Raw genomic sequence first — 15,426 nt, forward strand, 5'->3', positions numbered from 1 at the left:
CTTGCCTGGATTTACTAATTGGCTAAAGAAGATTAAACCTGGAATGGCTTCTAAGCAAAAGTCCCCCCCCCAATACGTCAAAAAGCGCTGGCACCTCACCAGCTCCCACTACTAAATTACAGTCATTACTCCCCCCACTATTTCTGCAGGGGAGCCTCTGACCAGAGAAATTTTGCAGAAAGAATTAGTTGAAGCTTTAAAAAACCATGCAGCTGCGATGGAAGTTAAAATTAAGGAAGAGATATCTGCTGCTCACAAAGAACTGTCCGAAGAGCTTATGACCCGCAATCAAGGGATTAGAGATGATTTCCTGGTGGCTTTTAATTGCCTCTTTGGCTACGTATCGGGAAGAAGACAGATTAGAAGACTTTAGTGACTCTAATAGTAATCTGGCAACAAAGATGGATATGGTTCAACAAAAGGTTAGCAATGCAGAAAATGAAATTATAATGTTACAGTATAGACAAATGGAATTTGCTTTAAGGATAAGGGGCCTTCCAGAGAAAAGTCAAGAAAATCTGAAGCAGATTCTCTCTGAAGCCTTTGACCAACTGATGGGAAGGCCAGGAGGGAATTACGTATGGCAAATTGAAAAGGCTTATTGTGTCAACTCCTGGCTTGCAAGACAAAAGCAACTACCAAGAGATATTGTGGTGCACTTTGCTACTAGAGATATGAGGAATACGATACTGCAGGAGCCTTACAAAACTAAGCTTCAAATTGGGGGTCAGGAGGTGACTGTTTTGAAGGAGATACACCCTAAAATGTTGAGATCTAGAAAAGACTATGCTTTTTTAGTCAAAGAGCTTAAAAATGGTCAGATACAGTTTAGATGGGAAGCGCCAGCCGGCCTTGCATTCACCTATCAGGGACAAAGATACCGTCTTAATTCAGTATGGAAGGCCTAAGATTTCTACAATAACATATTGAAGGCTGGACATCCCCCCGCTCCTCCTGGACCCAGAGCAAGAGAACAAGAAGGACAGGATAGACAGCAAATCACTCAAGTTTCAACAAGGTTGGATCAACTTCCTCTCTCAGAGGTACAAGAAGCCAAGGAACAAAGATAAACCCGTGTGATTACCAGGCGAATGGAACAAGAATTAAAAAAGCAACAATCACAACAAACATATGCCACCGCTCAAGAAGCTACAGGTCTTAGTCTAGAAGCAGTGGGAGGAGCCAGGCCGAAGATTAAACTTCAAGATGTTCACATGGCTCTTAAAAAGCTTCAGGGAACTAAAGATGACAACTAAGTTCCTAACTTGGAACGTTAATGGCTTAAATTCCCCACAGAAAAGAAAGAAAATAAACCACTATCTTAAACAATTCAAGAATGACATAATTTGCTTGCAAGAGACTCATATTAGATCAACTGATCAAAAATACTTGATTAATACAAGACTTGGACAACACTTTATAGCTTCTGCCACAGAGAAGAAAAATGGTATAGTTATCTACTTAAGAAAGGATATGAAAGCTGAATTAATTGAAGCAGACTCCCATGGAAGATATATTGCAATAGATCTATAATTACTGATTGTACAGTTGTAGAGACTAATCTGATTTTGCACTTAATAACTGCAGCTAGATTGTTGGTGGCGCAATACTGGAAGAAGGAAGATTTGCCTACTATTCAAGAATGGACATTGAAAGTAACAAGCCTAGCCGAGATGGCCAAAATATCTGCATATCTTAAGGACCATTCAAACGAGAGATACAAACTGGAGTGGAAAAGTTGGATTGACTATACTCAAAATAAATATGGGACTAAGAAATTCCAGATATCTTATGATTATAGACCAGGAATTATAAATTGTCTAGAGCTAGTCCAGCAAGGAGGAGCTAAAGCTCAATTGAAAGACATTATTAACTATCTTTTTGGGGGTTTTTTTAAAGTGTACCTTGATTGTTTTTGTTAAAGATTTATACCCTGTATTGGTTCTGGGAAGTCGGGGGGGGGGAAGGTTGGGGGGGTTTGGGGGGAGGGAACTAAATATCTGTAAAAGTTTGTTTTTTTAAAATGCTCATTAAAAAAAAGAAGTTTGCCTTTAGTGCATTTGACCACATTAACCAAGGAAGATGCCTCAGTTATAGAATGTCGCTGTCCAAGCAAATGGTGCTGAAATATCATCCGACACTCGTTACAAAATTATTACAGCATATTTTTGTCCCTCCTTTTAAAAAAAAAAAAGTCAATGCAAAGCAGCAAACATACCCAATACTTCTTCCTTTTCCCCCACAACAGCCACCCTGTGAGGAGGGATGGGCTGAAAGTTACTGGCTCAAAGTTACTCATTCAGTTTTCATGACTAAGTCAGGCCTAGAACTCTCTGTCTCTGGTCTCTAGGTTCGTGCCTTAATATAACTGTCTTATAATAAAAGTTTGATATTACTCACAATAAAATCTTAGCACTTAAATTGCATTTCATAATAAATGTATTAAATTTAAGCTGTTTTGATTACCATGCATCCCAATTTTGAGATGTTTGCATTCACAATATCAGATTCTCCATTTAATTAATTAAACATTTAAATTGAGTAGCATGCCAAATTTCCCCAGAAGTGTATTGTTAAAATTAGATTATTATTAATTTTCTTAAAAGTTTATTTGCAGCATATAAAAGCAATTAATAGAATCTATAGTTCTTACTATACATCCTTAATGTCAATTAAAAAAAGATTTTAACAATTGCTACATGCAACAAAATATGAATATCATACATTATTTTGCTAAGAGATTCCAAATTAGATTAGCCTAGATTAAAGATAATGATATAATTGGTTACAAGTTTTGCCAATATAGAATTAACTACTATTATAAGATCTCTACTAGCAAATGAAAAGATACACAAATACATACATCAATGATGTCCTTTAATTATCAACTTGATTTGCTATGTAATTCAACTAGATACAAGAAAACCAATTAACTCCAACCTCTCAATCACCTCAATAAAATATAAAATAAAACTGAGCATGTAAATAGTCTCTCTAGAGTAGAACATGCTGAAGTGATTACTGAAAATCAGTTTGCTTGTATTTGATGCATTAGTTTTCATCTTGCTTTCCATGCTTTCTACTTTTCACAAATATTTTCAGTAAGCCAATGGATTTGTTCTACTGTTGACTTACTATACGAATGTTTTCTAATATCTCTTTGCCAAGGGTCCTTGATCTTGTATATCTAAGCTACTTTCCAAATGCTATACTAGACAATATTGTAGAGTTTTGATACTGAATGATATTCTCGGAGCGATTCAAACAATACAGATTGATGGGAAGGCTGCTCCTTTCCGCATACAGCCCTTGGGAAATTCTGAAGCCCGGCCGCCATGTCTAGAAATCGCTCGCCGTTCCCTGACCGAGGCGCAATAAAGTGGCCTTTCCGCTGTTTACGGCCTCAGCGACCCTCAAGACGGTCCTCCTCCACCACCACCTGGCCAAGCCCGCGCAGGGTTCCTAAACTATTCCCCGCATTCGGCCTGCCCGATCCCCGGAGATCAGTTAGAAGCGCAGCCACTCTGGGTCCTTTCCTTTCCTCTCCTCGCCAAGCGCAAGCAGTTCAATCGCGATGCGTTTAAACCTTCAAGAAAAACCCAACATCCCTCCCGCCGGCCCGAGAAAGGCAGGCAAAGGCAAGAGCGGGGCCCAGACGGCCCGCGGCACCTGCCCTTACCCGGCTCCAAAGTACAGAGAAGGCGAGGCGCAGTTCGGGAGATGCAGCTCCTTTTTTTCAAGACGCTGCTCAGGATGGTGCTGACGCCGCCGCCGCCGGCGCTTTGCCGCTTTAAAGACCTTCCCCCTCGCCTCAGGGTCAGTCTGTCTTGCCTCATGGGGGACCACAAGCAGGGGCCAAGCGCACCGTCCACTGGGCTTCCAGGGCCGGCGCTCGCGACCAGTGACGCAATCCGGACCTGCGGCGTTTCTAATTCAGCGAGGTTCGGGCTGTGGGACGGAAGCGGATGAACGGTCGCTGCGGGAGCTGTTGAGAGCGGAAAGGATTAGAGCAGAGGGAAGGCGACTTTGGAGCCGGCGGCCTCTTAGCTAGACTGAGCCTCCCTCCGCAGTGCAGAGAAAAGAAAGGCGAGTCGAGGCGCGCCGCAACCCGGCAAAGGAGGAAAAAGGCCGTTCCCGCCCACCGTCACAGCATCATTGGCAGAAGAGCCAGGCACGTCTCGCTTCTCTGCCACCGCCTGCCAGCAGGCGACGCTCCCGTTACAAATAAACCGACTCGGTTTAAATTTCAACTGCAAGGCGCCGAGTCTGAAGTTGCTCTCCCGACTTGCTTTCCCGGGAATTAACCCATAAAATTGATCAGAAAGCTATAACCACGACAGTCGGAAACCAGCATGTCTTTTGCGCATCTGTTTTACGTGGGGAAGTCGCACTCTTTAGTAAAGACAAAAGGAGGGAAGAGGGAATCAACCGACTTGGATTTTAGACCAATACTAAATACCAATCTCCAGAAGGAGGCTGAAGGAGGCTCCTAGTTACAAGTCAAATCTTCAGAAAAGTAAAACAAAAATCCCTTTCTGTGTATCATTTATGCTCTTAAGAATTTAGAAAATAGTGACATCTATAGTATTGCATCAAAAATCTTATTTATATTATTTTATGCAACACAATATATGCTTGACAGCTACTTTGCAGATCAATTTGATATGCATTCGTCTGTCTATATGTAATTCCCATTTATCAGTCTTTTTAAAAACTTTTCTATAAACTCTTAGTAAACTGGGTTTTTCACCACCACCACCACCACCCAAATAGGCAACAGAGTTCACAAAGATTAAACTATGCAGTCCTTATTTATGGAAGATATTATAGCAAAAGGATTCAAGATCTTAATTTGTATGCATCAGATACAAGAATTGATATGACTTAGGTTTTCTAGATTTCAGATGATGGTTTGAAACACACAAATATTGCAACTTGATATAATAAGAATTATACCAGCAATATACATGATGTAGTTATGCAGGTCTCCTAGTTTTATATTAGATTACTTCCAAGTATGAAAATTTAGAAAACTTTTTTGGAAATAGTAAAAAAAAAACCACACTTAGGCAAGTTTCAAGCAATTCATTGAACAAGATAATTTTGCTATTTGGATCATAATTATTTCAGTTTCTGGCTGTTTTAAAGAAACAGTTGAATGACAAAAAGATTAAAAAATGAATGGCTGTCTCCAATGACTTCTGACTGCAGCCTGATCTTGCTTGTTTCAGCCACTCAGCAAATGGCTCTCAACATAGTATTCTTCTTGAAATATTTTTCTTTTCAAAATAAAAAACAGGATCATATCTGATAGCATGTAGGCAATGAAGAAGCTTGTAGAAGTTTTCTGTATTGCTCCCACACAATATAGAAAATAGATTATAGAGAAAATGTGAACCATGCTGTAGCATAGAGTAGAAATTTAGCTTATATTTATAACTGCTGCAAAAGATAATCTGAAATCATTTCTTTATAATCCTTTTTCTTTGAAATTTGTAATTTTCTATTTATTAGAGAAAGAGAAACCAGGAGATGATGAGTTCTAATCCTGCTCTAGTCATGAAAGCCAGCTGGGTGACTTTGAACCAGTCATTCTCTCTCAGCTCAACCCACCTCACAAGGTTGTTTTTGTGGGGAAAATAGAAGGTATACAAGTGCAGCAATAACTTTCTACCAGTAGACGGGTGCTCTCAGTGCCTTGTGTGTTTGAACAAGGAGTGTTTAATACCTTGTAGCATAATTTACTATGCAGTTAGTCTATATTTCTCAAAGACTTTCTGGGACAACGTGCAATACAAGAGTTATTGTGGCTACCAAACATGACCATTCAAAGTTACAACCGCACTGAAAAAAGTGGTTTACAACTGTCCTTGCGCTTACAACTGTTGTGCATCCCCAGGGTCACTTGATCAAAATTCAGGCACTCTGAAACTAACATGTATTTTATGGTTGCAGCATCCTGGGGTCATGTGATCACCATTGAAGATCTTCCCAGTCAGCTTCCAATAGCAAAGTCAAAGGAGGAGAGCTGGATTCCCTTAGAAACCACATGATTCACTTAACTATAGTGATTTTCCTAACAACCATGGAAAAAAGGTCATAAAATCAGCACAACTGCTTTATTTAGCAATGGAAATTCTGTCCCAATTGTGGTCATACATCAAGGACTACCTAGTTAGCTTTAACACATATGCAGTGTATATCATGCCCTATGTGACTTTTTTCAGTCACATAGGTATGCTTAGCAGTTGATGGCTAACTGCATTTTAAAACCTTGGTGGCCAACTGAATCAGTCCCTGCAGAACTGTCAAATGGAAAGATATATAATACTTAGGCCTAACAAAAGAAGCAGTGCTGTAATCTACCTACAAAAGAAAAGTCTCCTAGGTTCAAAGAGTTCAGAATAATTTTATCCTTGAATTGGTTAATACTACCACACATAGTATTAAGAAATTCACAAATGTAAATTATTTGTAAATATAAGACAACTCCAAGGAAGCTTAAGGTAATGAAACATGATCCAGTGATAAAGACTACAGATTACATTATTAGCCCATTGAGGTAGAACTGAGGAAAACCACTCAGTTTAAGGCAATGCTGAATCAAAGATATGTGTTATTGTAGCAAAGCATTTTATTTACCAAGGAATGTTTATATCCCAATTATCCTAAATTTACAATTGAAAAAATAAGGTAAAATCTATTTAGTAAAATCTAAATCTTAAACTGATACCAACTGTTATGCCAACATTTGTACCAAAACATTCCACAATCAAGATAGCATCACCAAAGTTTAGCTCAATCTTTTTACAACCAAGTTGTGTAATCCATTTGAGTATACAAGTTTCAGAAATGGAAAACACACAAGCACCTTTGGCAGATCTTAAGACTATAGCAGACACAAAGGAGGAAAGTACAATATTGGTTCTTATTAAAAACAATATAATGCAACAAGTTTCCATTCCATAATGCAACAAGTTTCATGTCAAATCAAATTTAATACACCCATTCAAATGTGCCTCTTACTGTGAACAGATGAGTATTAGTCAACACTATGATAATTCTAAATATTAGACCAAATACTCCCCAGATTAGGCATGGATATTTGATTTCTGTTTTCTGAGTACTTTGCATACCCAATGGTTCATATGGAAAACAGATCTGAGACCGAATGAGTTACATTATGGCTTTGAATTTATTTATTTATTTATTTAAAACTTTTATATGCCGCCCAATCCCAAAGGACTCCGGGCGGCTTACAAACAAAATATAAAAAAACATAAAAACAATACAATTTAAAACAACCATCATCCATCAAATTCATTCTAGTCGGGACCGGACCTCAGTAGTGAGGTCAACAGCCCCAGGCCTGCCAGAACAGCCAAGTTTTTATGGCTTTCCTGAAGGCCATCAGGGTATGGTCCGGATTTCCAGGGGGAGCTGGTTCCAAAGAGTCGGAGCAGCCACCGAGAAGGCTCTCCTCCGAGGGCCCGCCAGCCGACATTGTGTGGCCGACGGCACCCGAAGGAGGCCCAATCTATGGGATCTTACTAGTCACTGGGAGGTATGCGTCAGCAGGCAGTCTCGAAGGTAATAGTATAATAGTGAACCCAGTCTTTGATTCTTGCTACCACAATTTTAAATTCTAATACATGTAGTTCTTGTTCAGTGACCATTCATTCAATAATCATTCAATTATCACAGCATTCAACAAGGAGATTTATGAATGATCCTTGCATTTGTGGGTGCCCCTGTGCCCCTGCAATCATGTGATGATTCAAGTGTTTGGCAGCCAGCTTGCAATTACAACATTACCATTCCTTTACAACCTTCACTGCAGGCTTCTAACAAGCTAAGTCACTTGGGAAGCCTGTCAGATGTCACAAATGGCAATCACCTGACTTTAATGACTGCAACTGGAACTGCTGGAACTGCTATTATAAGTCTGTTTGATCATGTCACATCATGCTTTGTGGTCATGTTGTTTTAGCAATGGAATTCCTGGTCCCAATTACCACTGTTACCCAGAGACTACTGTAGCAATTCATTGTTCTTTGCTGCAAAGAGTGTAGACATGCCGATTTTGTTTATCTCCATCTTACATAGGTACTAAGACCCACATATTAACCCTATCTTTTCAAATGTGATACACTCCCTTAGACCGTAGCCTATCAAGGAAAGTTTAAATAAACTAGCCAACTTCTTTTGACAATGCTGAACCTAAACAAGAGGGTTCAGCACAATATCCCAATGTAAACTTTGCCCTTTAATACTTCTATTCTGATGTTGCCTGCAAGTGCCAATGTATAAGAGGCAGTGTTTGCATTGTGATGTTTTAGCCCATATGACATCACTTTGAGGAAATCTTGGCTTGCTGCAGATGTCCCTAATTTAAATGATACTTTTTATCATTTTTTTCTATTCTTGGACAGTAAGGATAAAAGCTGTGGGATCCTTAGCTATACACATGCTGAGTTCAAAGGACAGGGTGCCAAGTAAAGGTATCTCTCTAGAAGATAAGTGGTGGCAACAACAATAATGATAATTACCAAGCTACATATCAGGGCAAGTAGGCAAGGCTACGGTGCATAAAATTCAGGAGACTTTAGGAAGAAGAGAGTTGAGATTGTCTACTGTTTGTCCTTTGGGCTCAGCGTGACAATCTGTCCTCAGATCACCAAGTTTGCTCAATGGCCAAATACAGTGAGACCTCGGGTCCCAAATGGCTCAGGTGCCGAATGAAAAATCTGCTAAATGTTTCACTCACATCACGAACACATCTGTGGGTGCCAAATAAACACAGCCACAGCAATTTCCTCTTCCGTGTCACTTTGTGTGTGTGTGTGTGTGTGTGTGTGCACAGTTTGGCTTGCTTTTGTTCATGACCAAATCGGGTGCTGACCAAAGTCTTGGAATGGATTGCAGTCGGCACCCGAGGTCCCACTATAAGGTCTTGAACCTGGCACTCCTCTCTCCCATTCTAATAATTAAATATGTGTCCCCTGAGGAATAATGCCTTCTTGCAGTGATATTAAAAATAATGTTGAGGTGAGTTTAATTATTACTTTCACATTCACAAATGTGTGTATGTGTTAATAAATTTTGGCAGACATTCAGGTTTATAAATAGCTGAATTTTGCAGTTTTGTTTGCACAATTTATTTCCTGCTTTAAGCAAAATGTTGCATTTATATGATGTTCAAAACTGATACTGCAGTTTGCTATCTGTAATGCAAAACATCACAGGAAATCATGCAAAAGTATCATTGCCATGCTAGTTGATTTTTATTTTCAGGTTAGTTATTTTGCCAAGGTAAAAACAAGAGCTAGCTATGCTTAGTCTAAATCTCTGACGTATGATACAAACTTATATTTAAAGAATCTGTGGTGTAGCCTGGAACCTATGCATGTTTCCTAGAATAAGCTTGGATCTTACTTCCAAGGAACCATGTTCTAGGATTATGTTATACAAAATTCTAACCAGTTACTAAAATCAAATAGTAGAAACTTCTAATCTGGTACTCCTCAAGATCAGAACTAGATCATCATTAAAAATTCTACATTTAACATGGATAGTTTGCATGCACCAGTTCATTTTAGTGCAGTCTTCAAACTACTTTATGTACTGTACCTGTAGATAGCACATTGCCATGCTGCATGTTAATGAAAAAAAACACAAGACAGTTAGCTTTAAAACATTTATGAGAATAACTTGTGTTTCCATGACTATTATCAATGACTCAATGACCATGACACATTACTCTAGTAGTATTTTCATGATTAGATATATTTTCCAATAAATGGTTCATAAGTGTTTCTAAACTTGAAGAAATTATAATTGAATTCTGCTTTCTTGAAACTAAAGGAAACTGGCCTTCACACTGACATTCAGTGGATTTACTACTTGGAAAATATGTTCTGCATGGAGCCTTAAACTTTTGTTATATAAAAATCAGGACTTTATCCATTTAAAGTTTCTCCACAAATATATTGTTACAATCAGAGCTTTCAGTTCTGAAATACTACTATATAAAAACCTTTACCAATTTCTATTCACATTGCTACAGAAAGTTTATAGAAATATATTTTTCTTATCCTGAAAAGCATTTTGAAAATACAACAGTAGCATAACATTTGGAATACAATTATAATATTTCTGGATTAACATAAATAGCACTTACGTCGTTTGGGGGAAACTGCCTGTAAACAGGCTGTTACAATATCACAATTCCTCTGGACTTTATGTAAAAGTCTGTCCTTTTGTTTCAGAAGGCGAAGCAGTTTGGCTGACTGAACACAAATTCTATAATTCAACTCCTGTATTACTGTTGTCAATTCACTAAAATCTGTCAAGAAAAGAAAAAAGGGCCAAAGGATGCAATCTGCAACTTTAAAATCTATTTTCCTCTTTGATAATCAGTATGGCTTTCTTCAAAAGGGTCTTATCCCTATAGATTCCCTTGGTAAAATTCTTAGCATGATTATAAGGTAATGTATATTACAAAGTCTTATAAAAGAATACTGTAGGAAAATGTTAGACATCAATTTTATTATTTAGAATCACTCTTGTGAAAAATGCAAGGCAATCATTAATTAAAACCACATCCAAATTCTCCATATAACTTTGAATGTATTCTTTAACTTGGGACATGCATGGTTCATTACTGAAATATTACTAAGAAGGAAACTATAGGAATACTAAACTATTTGCTGAGTTTAACTGAAGCCACAGGAAATGAATAAACTTATTTATTATTGGCATTCAATATATTTTTGAGGATCTGAATTTTACCAATAATTATTTAATTAAAATGTTTACAATTTTAGAACAACTGCATGGATTTCAAATACTTTTACTCCAAAGTAGGTATGAATAGAATTGAACCTTAATTTATTGGGTCTATTTGATTTTACTATAGACTGAATTTGAAATTTTCAAATATAAAATTCTAATTTAAGTTTTTTCTATGTAGTGACATCATATGGAATCAAAATAATTTGTAGCAATCTTAATTTGCCATAAGATTTAGATGCTATATGTAACAAAACACAATAAAACACTGTGATGCTCTTTACAGAATTCTACTTAAATAAGGTTGTACTCAAAATCTTTTTTAAAAATCTTCCATGCACTCACAAAGCACCCTTTAGTGGACAAAAGCAGACATCAAACTGATTTTTTTTAAATTAGCAGTTGGTGACTGTTCATGAAATTACATAATTAAAACAAATGAGCGGTTTTATCACTAATAAGTAACGGTAGATAATAGACATACTAAATCAGGTATCAAACAGTCATTCATTAATTAACAAAATCCAACACTATATTTTTTAAAAAATCAATAGCAACAGACACAGCAAAAATCTACGGGGGGGGGGGGGGATATTTTCTTCACCTAACAAAAATTATAGCACAAACTTTACTGTAAATATGCTTTACAGGTTCAGTACTGAGTTATACACTAATGGAATATGTTAAATAACAAGAGGCTAACAGCAGAGCACTACTTTTAGACAGCTTTCTATGCAATTGGAATTAACATCAGAGAAAATTTCAGTTCAAATATGAGTGATCACACAGACTTCTATCAGGTGATAGTTCTTATCCTTTATAAAGTATCTTTTCAGCTTTCACATGGGCCATCTTGGTGATCCTTGTAAACTTCTTGTTAGGTCACCATATTACTATTGCAGACAGAATAGGGAACAGCTTCTTGCTTAATACTTTAGAATATTTGAATCATCTTCATTTAAAAAGACTTTCCAGTAGTAAAAAGCAACCTGCCCAGAGGTTATCATTTAAAGCAACAACAGCACAAAGGAAGCAATAATTAAGAGAGAGAGAGAAAAGAGAAGAGAAGAAAATTCAGGCAACATCCTTAAAGCTAAGCTTAGGGGAAATATGTATATTATGATTGCATTAATTACTTATATGTGCAGGATAATAATGCTTTTGCAAAAGAAAATAACCAGCCTTCAAGAAAGCAACTTGGCTGATGGGAGGTGCAGAGATATAGGGAAAACTTTTCTTGTCCACAAAGCTCCCCTCGTCCGGGACTTAATTTTAGACGAGGGGGCAGACCTGGCGTGTATTACTGAAACCTGGCTGGGCCCGGAGGGAGGAGTCCCCCTCGTAGAAATGTGCCCAGAAGGATTTCAGGTGCTTCATCAGCCGAGAGCTCAGAGAAGGGGTGGGGGTGTGGCTATTGTTATTCGGGAGTCTTTTGTTCCTCGTAGGATCCCTGCTCCGGAGCTTGTCGGGTGTGAGTCCCTGCTGCTGAAGTTGGACCTCAAGGGTCAAGTGGGCCTGCTGTTAACGTACCTGCCTCCCAACTGTGTTGCAGCAGCCCTCCCCTCGCTCCTCGAGTCGGTAGCCGAACTGGCAGTTGAGTTCCCCAGGCTTATGGTCCTGGGGGACTTCAACTTGCCTACGCTCGGTGAACACTCTGATGGGGCGCGGGAGTTCATGGCTTCCATGACAGCCATGGGCTTGACCCAGATAATTCGGGGCCCTACCCACTCAGCGGGTCACACGCTCGACCTCGTATTTCTCTCGGAGCAGTGGAGTTGTGATCTTGGTCTGAGGGGTAATGAGATCATACCCCTGTCGTGGTCAGACCACTGCCTACTGAGGCTTGACTTCCGGAGACCAAACCCCCACTGTAGGGAGGAGGAACCGACCAAGTGGTTCCGCCCCAAGCGACTTATGGACCCCTTGAGGTTCCAGACGGAGCTTGGGGTTATTCCTGACACTCTCGCCCACAATCCGGTAGAAACTCTGGTTGCTGCCTGGCACTCGGCAGCATCGGAGTCCCTTGACCGGATTGCGCCACTACGGCCACTCCGAGGTGGTGGATTTGGGAGGCCTCCTTGGTTCACCGAGGAGCTCCGGGAGAGGAAACGCCGAAGGAGACGCCTAGAGCACCTGTGGAGGTCCGATAGATCCGAATCGAACCGAGCACTTTTAACAACCTGCACCAAGGAATACATCAGGGCACTTAGGACAACAAAAAGAGCATACATTGCCTCCTTGGTTGCGTCCGCCGAGTCCCGTCCAGCCGCCCTGTTTAGGATAACCCGTTCCCTCTTAAATAAGAGGGATACGGGGGACCCCTTGCAGGGTAGGGCTGAAGACTATGCCCAGTTCTTGGCGGACAAAGTTGCTCGGTTTCGGTCGGATCTGGACTCCACCCTTGCAGACCCAGCCGAGGCACGAGTGGACGACTTGGTAGACCAGCGCTGGGTTGAGTTTCAGGACGTTACCCCCGGAGACGTGGACAAGGCCATGAGGGCTGTGAGTGCCTCCACCTGTGTACTGGACCCGTGTCCCTCCTGGCTGGTAGCTAACAGCAGGGAGGTGACACGGAGCTGGATCCAAGCGGTTATTACCGCCTCGCTTCGGGAGGGGCACTTCCCCGCCGCACTTAAAACGGCGGTGGTGAGACCCCTCCTGAAGAAACCATCTCTGGATCCAGCTGTACTTAACAACTATCGTCCAGTCTCCAACCTCCCCTTTATTGGGAAGGTTGTTGAGAAGGTGGTGGCCTACCAGCTTCAGCGGTCCTTGGAGGAAGCCGATTATCTGGACCCCTTCCAGTCCGGCTTCAGACCTGGTTACAGCACAGAAACCGCTTTGGTCGCATTGACCGATGATCTCTGGAGAGCCAGGGATGGAGGTCATCCCTCCATCTTGGTTCTTCTTGACCTCTCAGCGGCTTTCGATACCATCGACCATGGGGATCCGTACCCTCACCACCCTTCAGACCTTCCGCGCAGCCCTCAAGAACTGGCTATCCTGCCAGGCCTGGGGGTAGAGATTGATCTGCCCCCACCCGAATGTTGGATGAATGTTGTTTACTTTTTAATTATATGTAATGTTATATGTTATTGTCTGTATCCCCCTTCCTATGAGTTGTTAACCGCCCTGAGTCCCCTCAGGGAAAAGGGCGGCCTATAAATAAACCTATTCAATTCAATTCAATTCAATTCTTCTTAGTCCCTGTGAGGTCTTTTTTCATCCCACCCTTTGGGGTGGGCAGGGAGGGCAATCTCTGCTTAACTGAAATAAATTGGGGCACAAGAATAATGTATAAGGTAACTAACAAAATAAAATCCCATAAGAAACAAAGAGAATCTTGCTTTGACTGACACATGTCTCAATTAACTGAAACACTTCCTTCAAATAAGAGGATCAGGACAAATAAAGAAGCAGAATCAAGGTTTAAAGGGTTTTCATTTTTGCAATCCTCAAGACATTAGACACTGCTTTTCATTATCTTTTATCTCAAACTGAATTCCTACAGCCCTGCCATAAATTCACAACCAGGACCGGGCATTGACCTATCTTTTAATAGAGCTCTGTTTATCATAATCACGATCGCTTCTTTTTTTAGTTTTTCTCTGCCAACTCCAGATGGGTCACCTGCTTTGCTTCTCCTGCTTTTAACTCCCAGAAAGACCACCCAGCGCAGACCGAGCCCGGCTCGTCTCTCAGACCGAGAAGCCAGTCCCCTGTTGGTAACTACCTTCGCACCGACAGGACGACACGGGGCCCAGGGGAGAGGAAACCCTGGAGGCATCCTCGGTCCAAAGGCTTTACCTTTCTGAGCCAGGTACTTCCTCTGGTGCCGTTGACCCGAGTTCAGCAGCAGCTCCTGCAGGACGCGGGATTCGGCGCTGCTGCCTCTGCCCCCGGGGAAGACGTCGGAGCCGGCGGACGCCTCCGTGGAACTGTCGACGCTGTCGCGGTGGCGAACGCGCGCCGCGCTGTAGAGCTCGGTCAGCAGCCCGTTCACCAGAGCGGAGGCGCGGCTGGCCCTTCTGCTCCGGCCGGGCTCCTGCTCCGCCTCTTTGTCCTCCACCAGGCTGCCCGCGTGGCTGCTTACTCTGCTCCGAGCAGACGGTTCCGCGACACCTCTGCCAGGTTCTGCTCCAGCGCCCTCCCTGTCGTCGCCCAAGTCCACCTCCGTGAGCTCCATTGGGCTGCTTCTCCGCGCCTCGGGCGCAGCGGCTGCGGAGCGCCGCCGCTATGAGAGGGGGGTGAGCGACGCTTTCGCCGCCTGAAGAGTTCTCGGGCCAGAGTTCCGGGTTTGTCCCATTCTCCACGAAACGGAGGTGGAAGAGGAAGGGAAAGCCGCCTGCTCGAGCGAGGACCTGCGCCGGCAGAGCGTCACGTCCCTTCCAGCCTCTCTTCGACTGTTTGCTGTCGGCGAGCAGTCGGCTCGCATTCCTCACCCCTCTAACAGGGAGTGGCTTCCAGGCAATCCCCGCTCTGCACCTGTTGCCGTGACCAATCAGCTCACTTGGAATCACCGGTCCTTTGCTACTTTCCAAGGGAACCTCCCGCTGCAGTAGATGGGGTCGTCCGGTTTTGCACTAACCACTTTGGACTTTATCTATTCTAGAACAAGTGATACAGGTTTCACAC

General features: G+C 41.6%; 1 protein-coding gene across 6 annotated transcripts in view; it reads right to left on the reverse strand.

The window, feature by feature from the left end:
* The window catches only part of TBC1D30 (TBC1 domain family member 30), a 40,100-nt gene extending 24,986 nt beyond the window's left edge, over positions 1 to 15,114 (reverse strand). The window contains exons 1-2 of one of the 6 annotated variants that reach the window (XM_014074473.2): positions 14,599 to 15,114; positions 10,181 to 10,345 (exon numbers count right to left, since the gene is read on the reverse strand). In XM_014074473.2, coding sequence (XP_013929948.2) covers positions 10,181 to 10,345; positions 14,599 to 14,977 — 544 coding nt within the window. In that variant the 5' untranslated portion in view covers positions 14,978 to 15,114. Of the gene's footprint in view, positions 1 to 3,679; positions 3,980 to 10,180; positions 10,346 to 14,421; positions 14,563 to 14,598 lie in introns of those variants that run through there. The other 5 variants (XM_014074476.2, XM_087723492.1, XM_014074484.2 and 2 more) reach the window with 5 other exon arrangements.
* Positions 15,115 to 15,426: the final 312 nt, after the last annotated feature.

Source organism: Thamnophis sirtalis, unplaced genomic scaffold (genome assembly GCF_051295495.1).
Source record: "Thamnophis sirtalis isolate CommonGarterSnake01/CBP01778 unplaced genomic scaffold, rThaSir2_p1.2 scaffold_9, whole genome shotgun sequence".
NCBI classification, from domain to species: domain Eukaryota; kingdom Metazoa; phylum Chordata; class Lepidosauria; order Squamata; family Natricidae; genus Thamnophis; species Thamnophis sirtalis.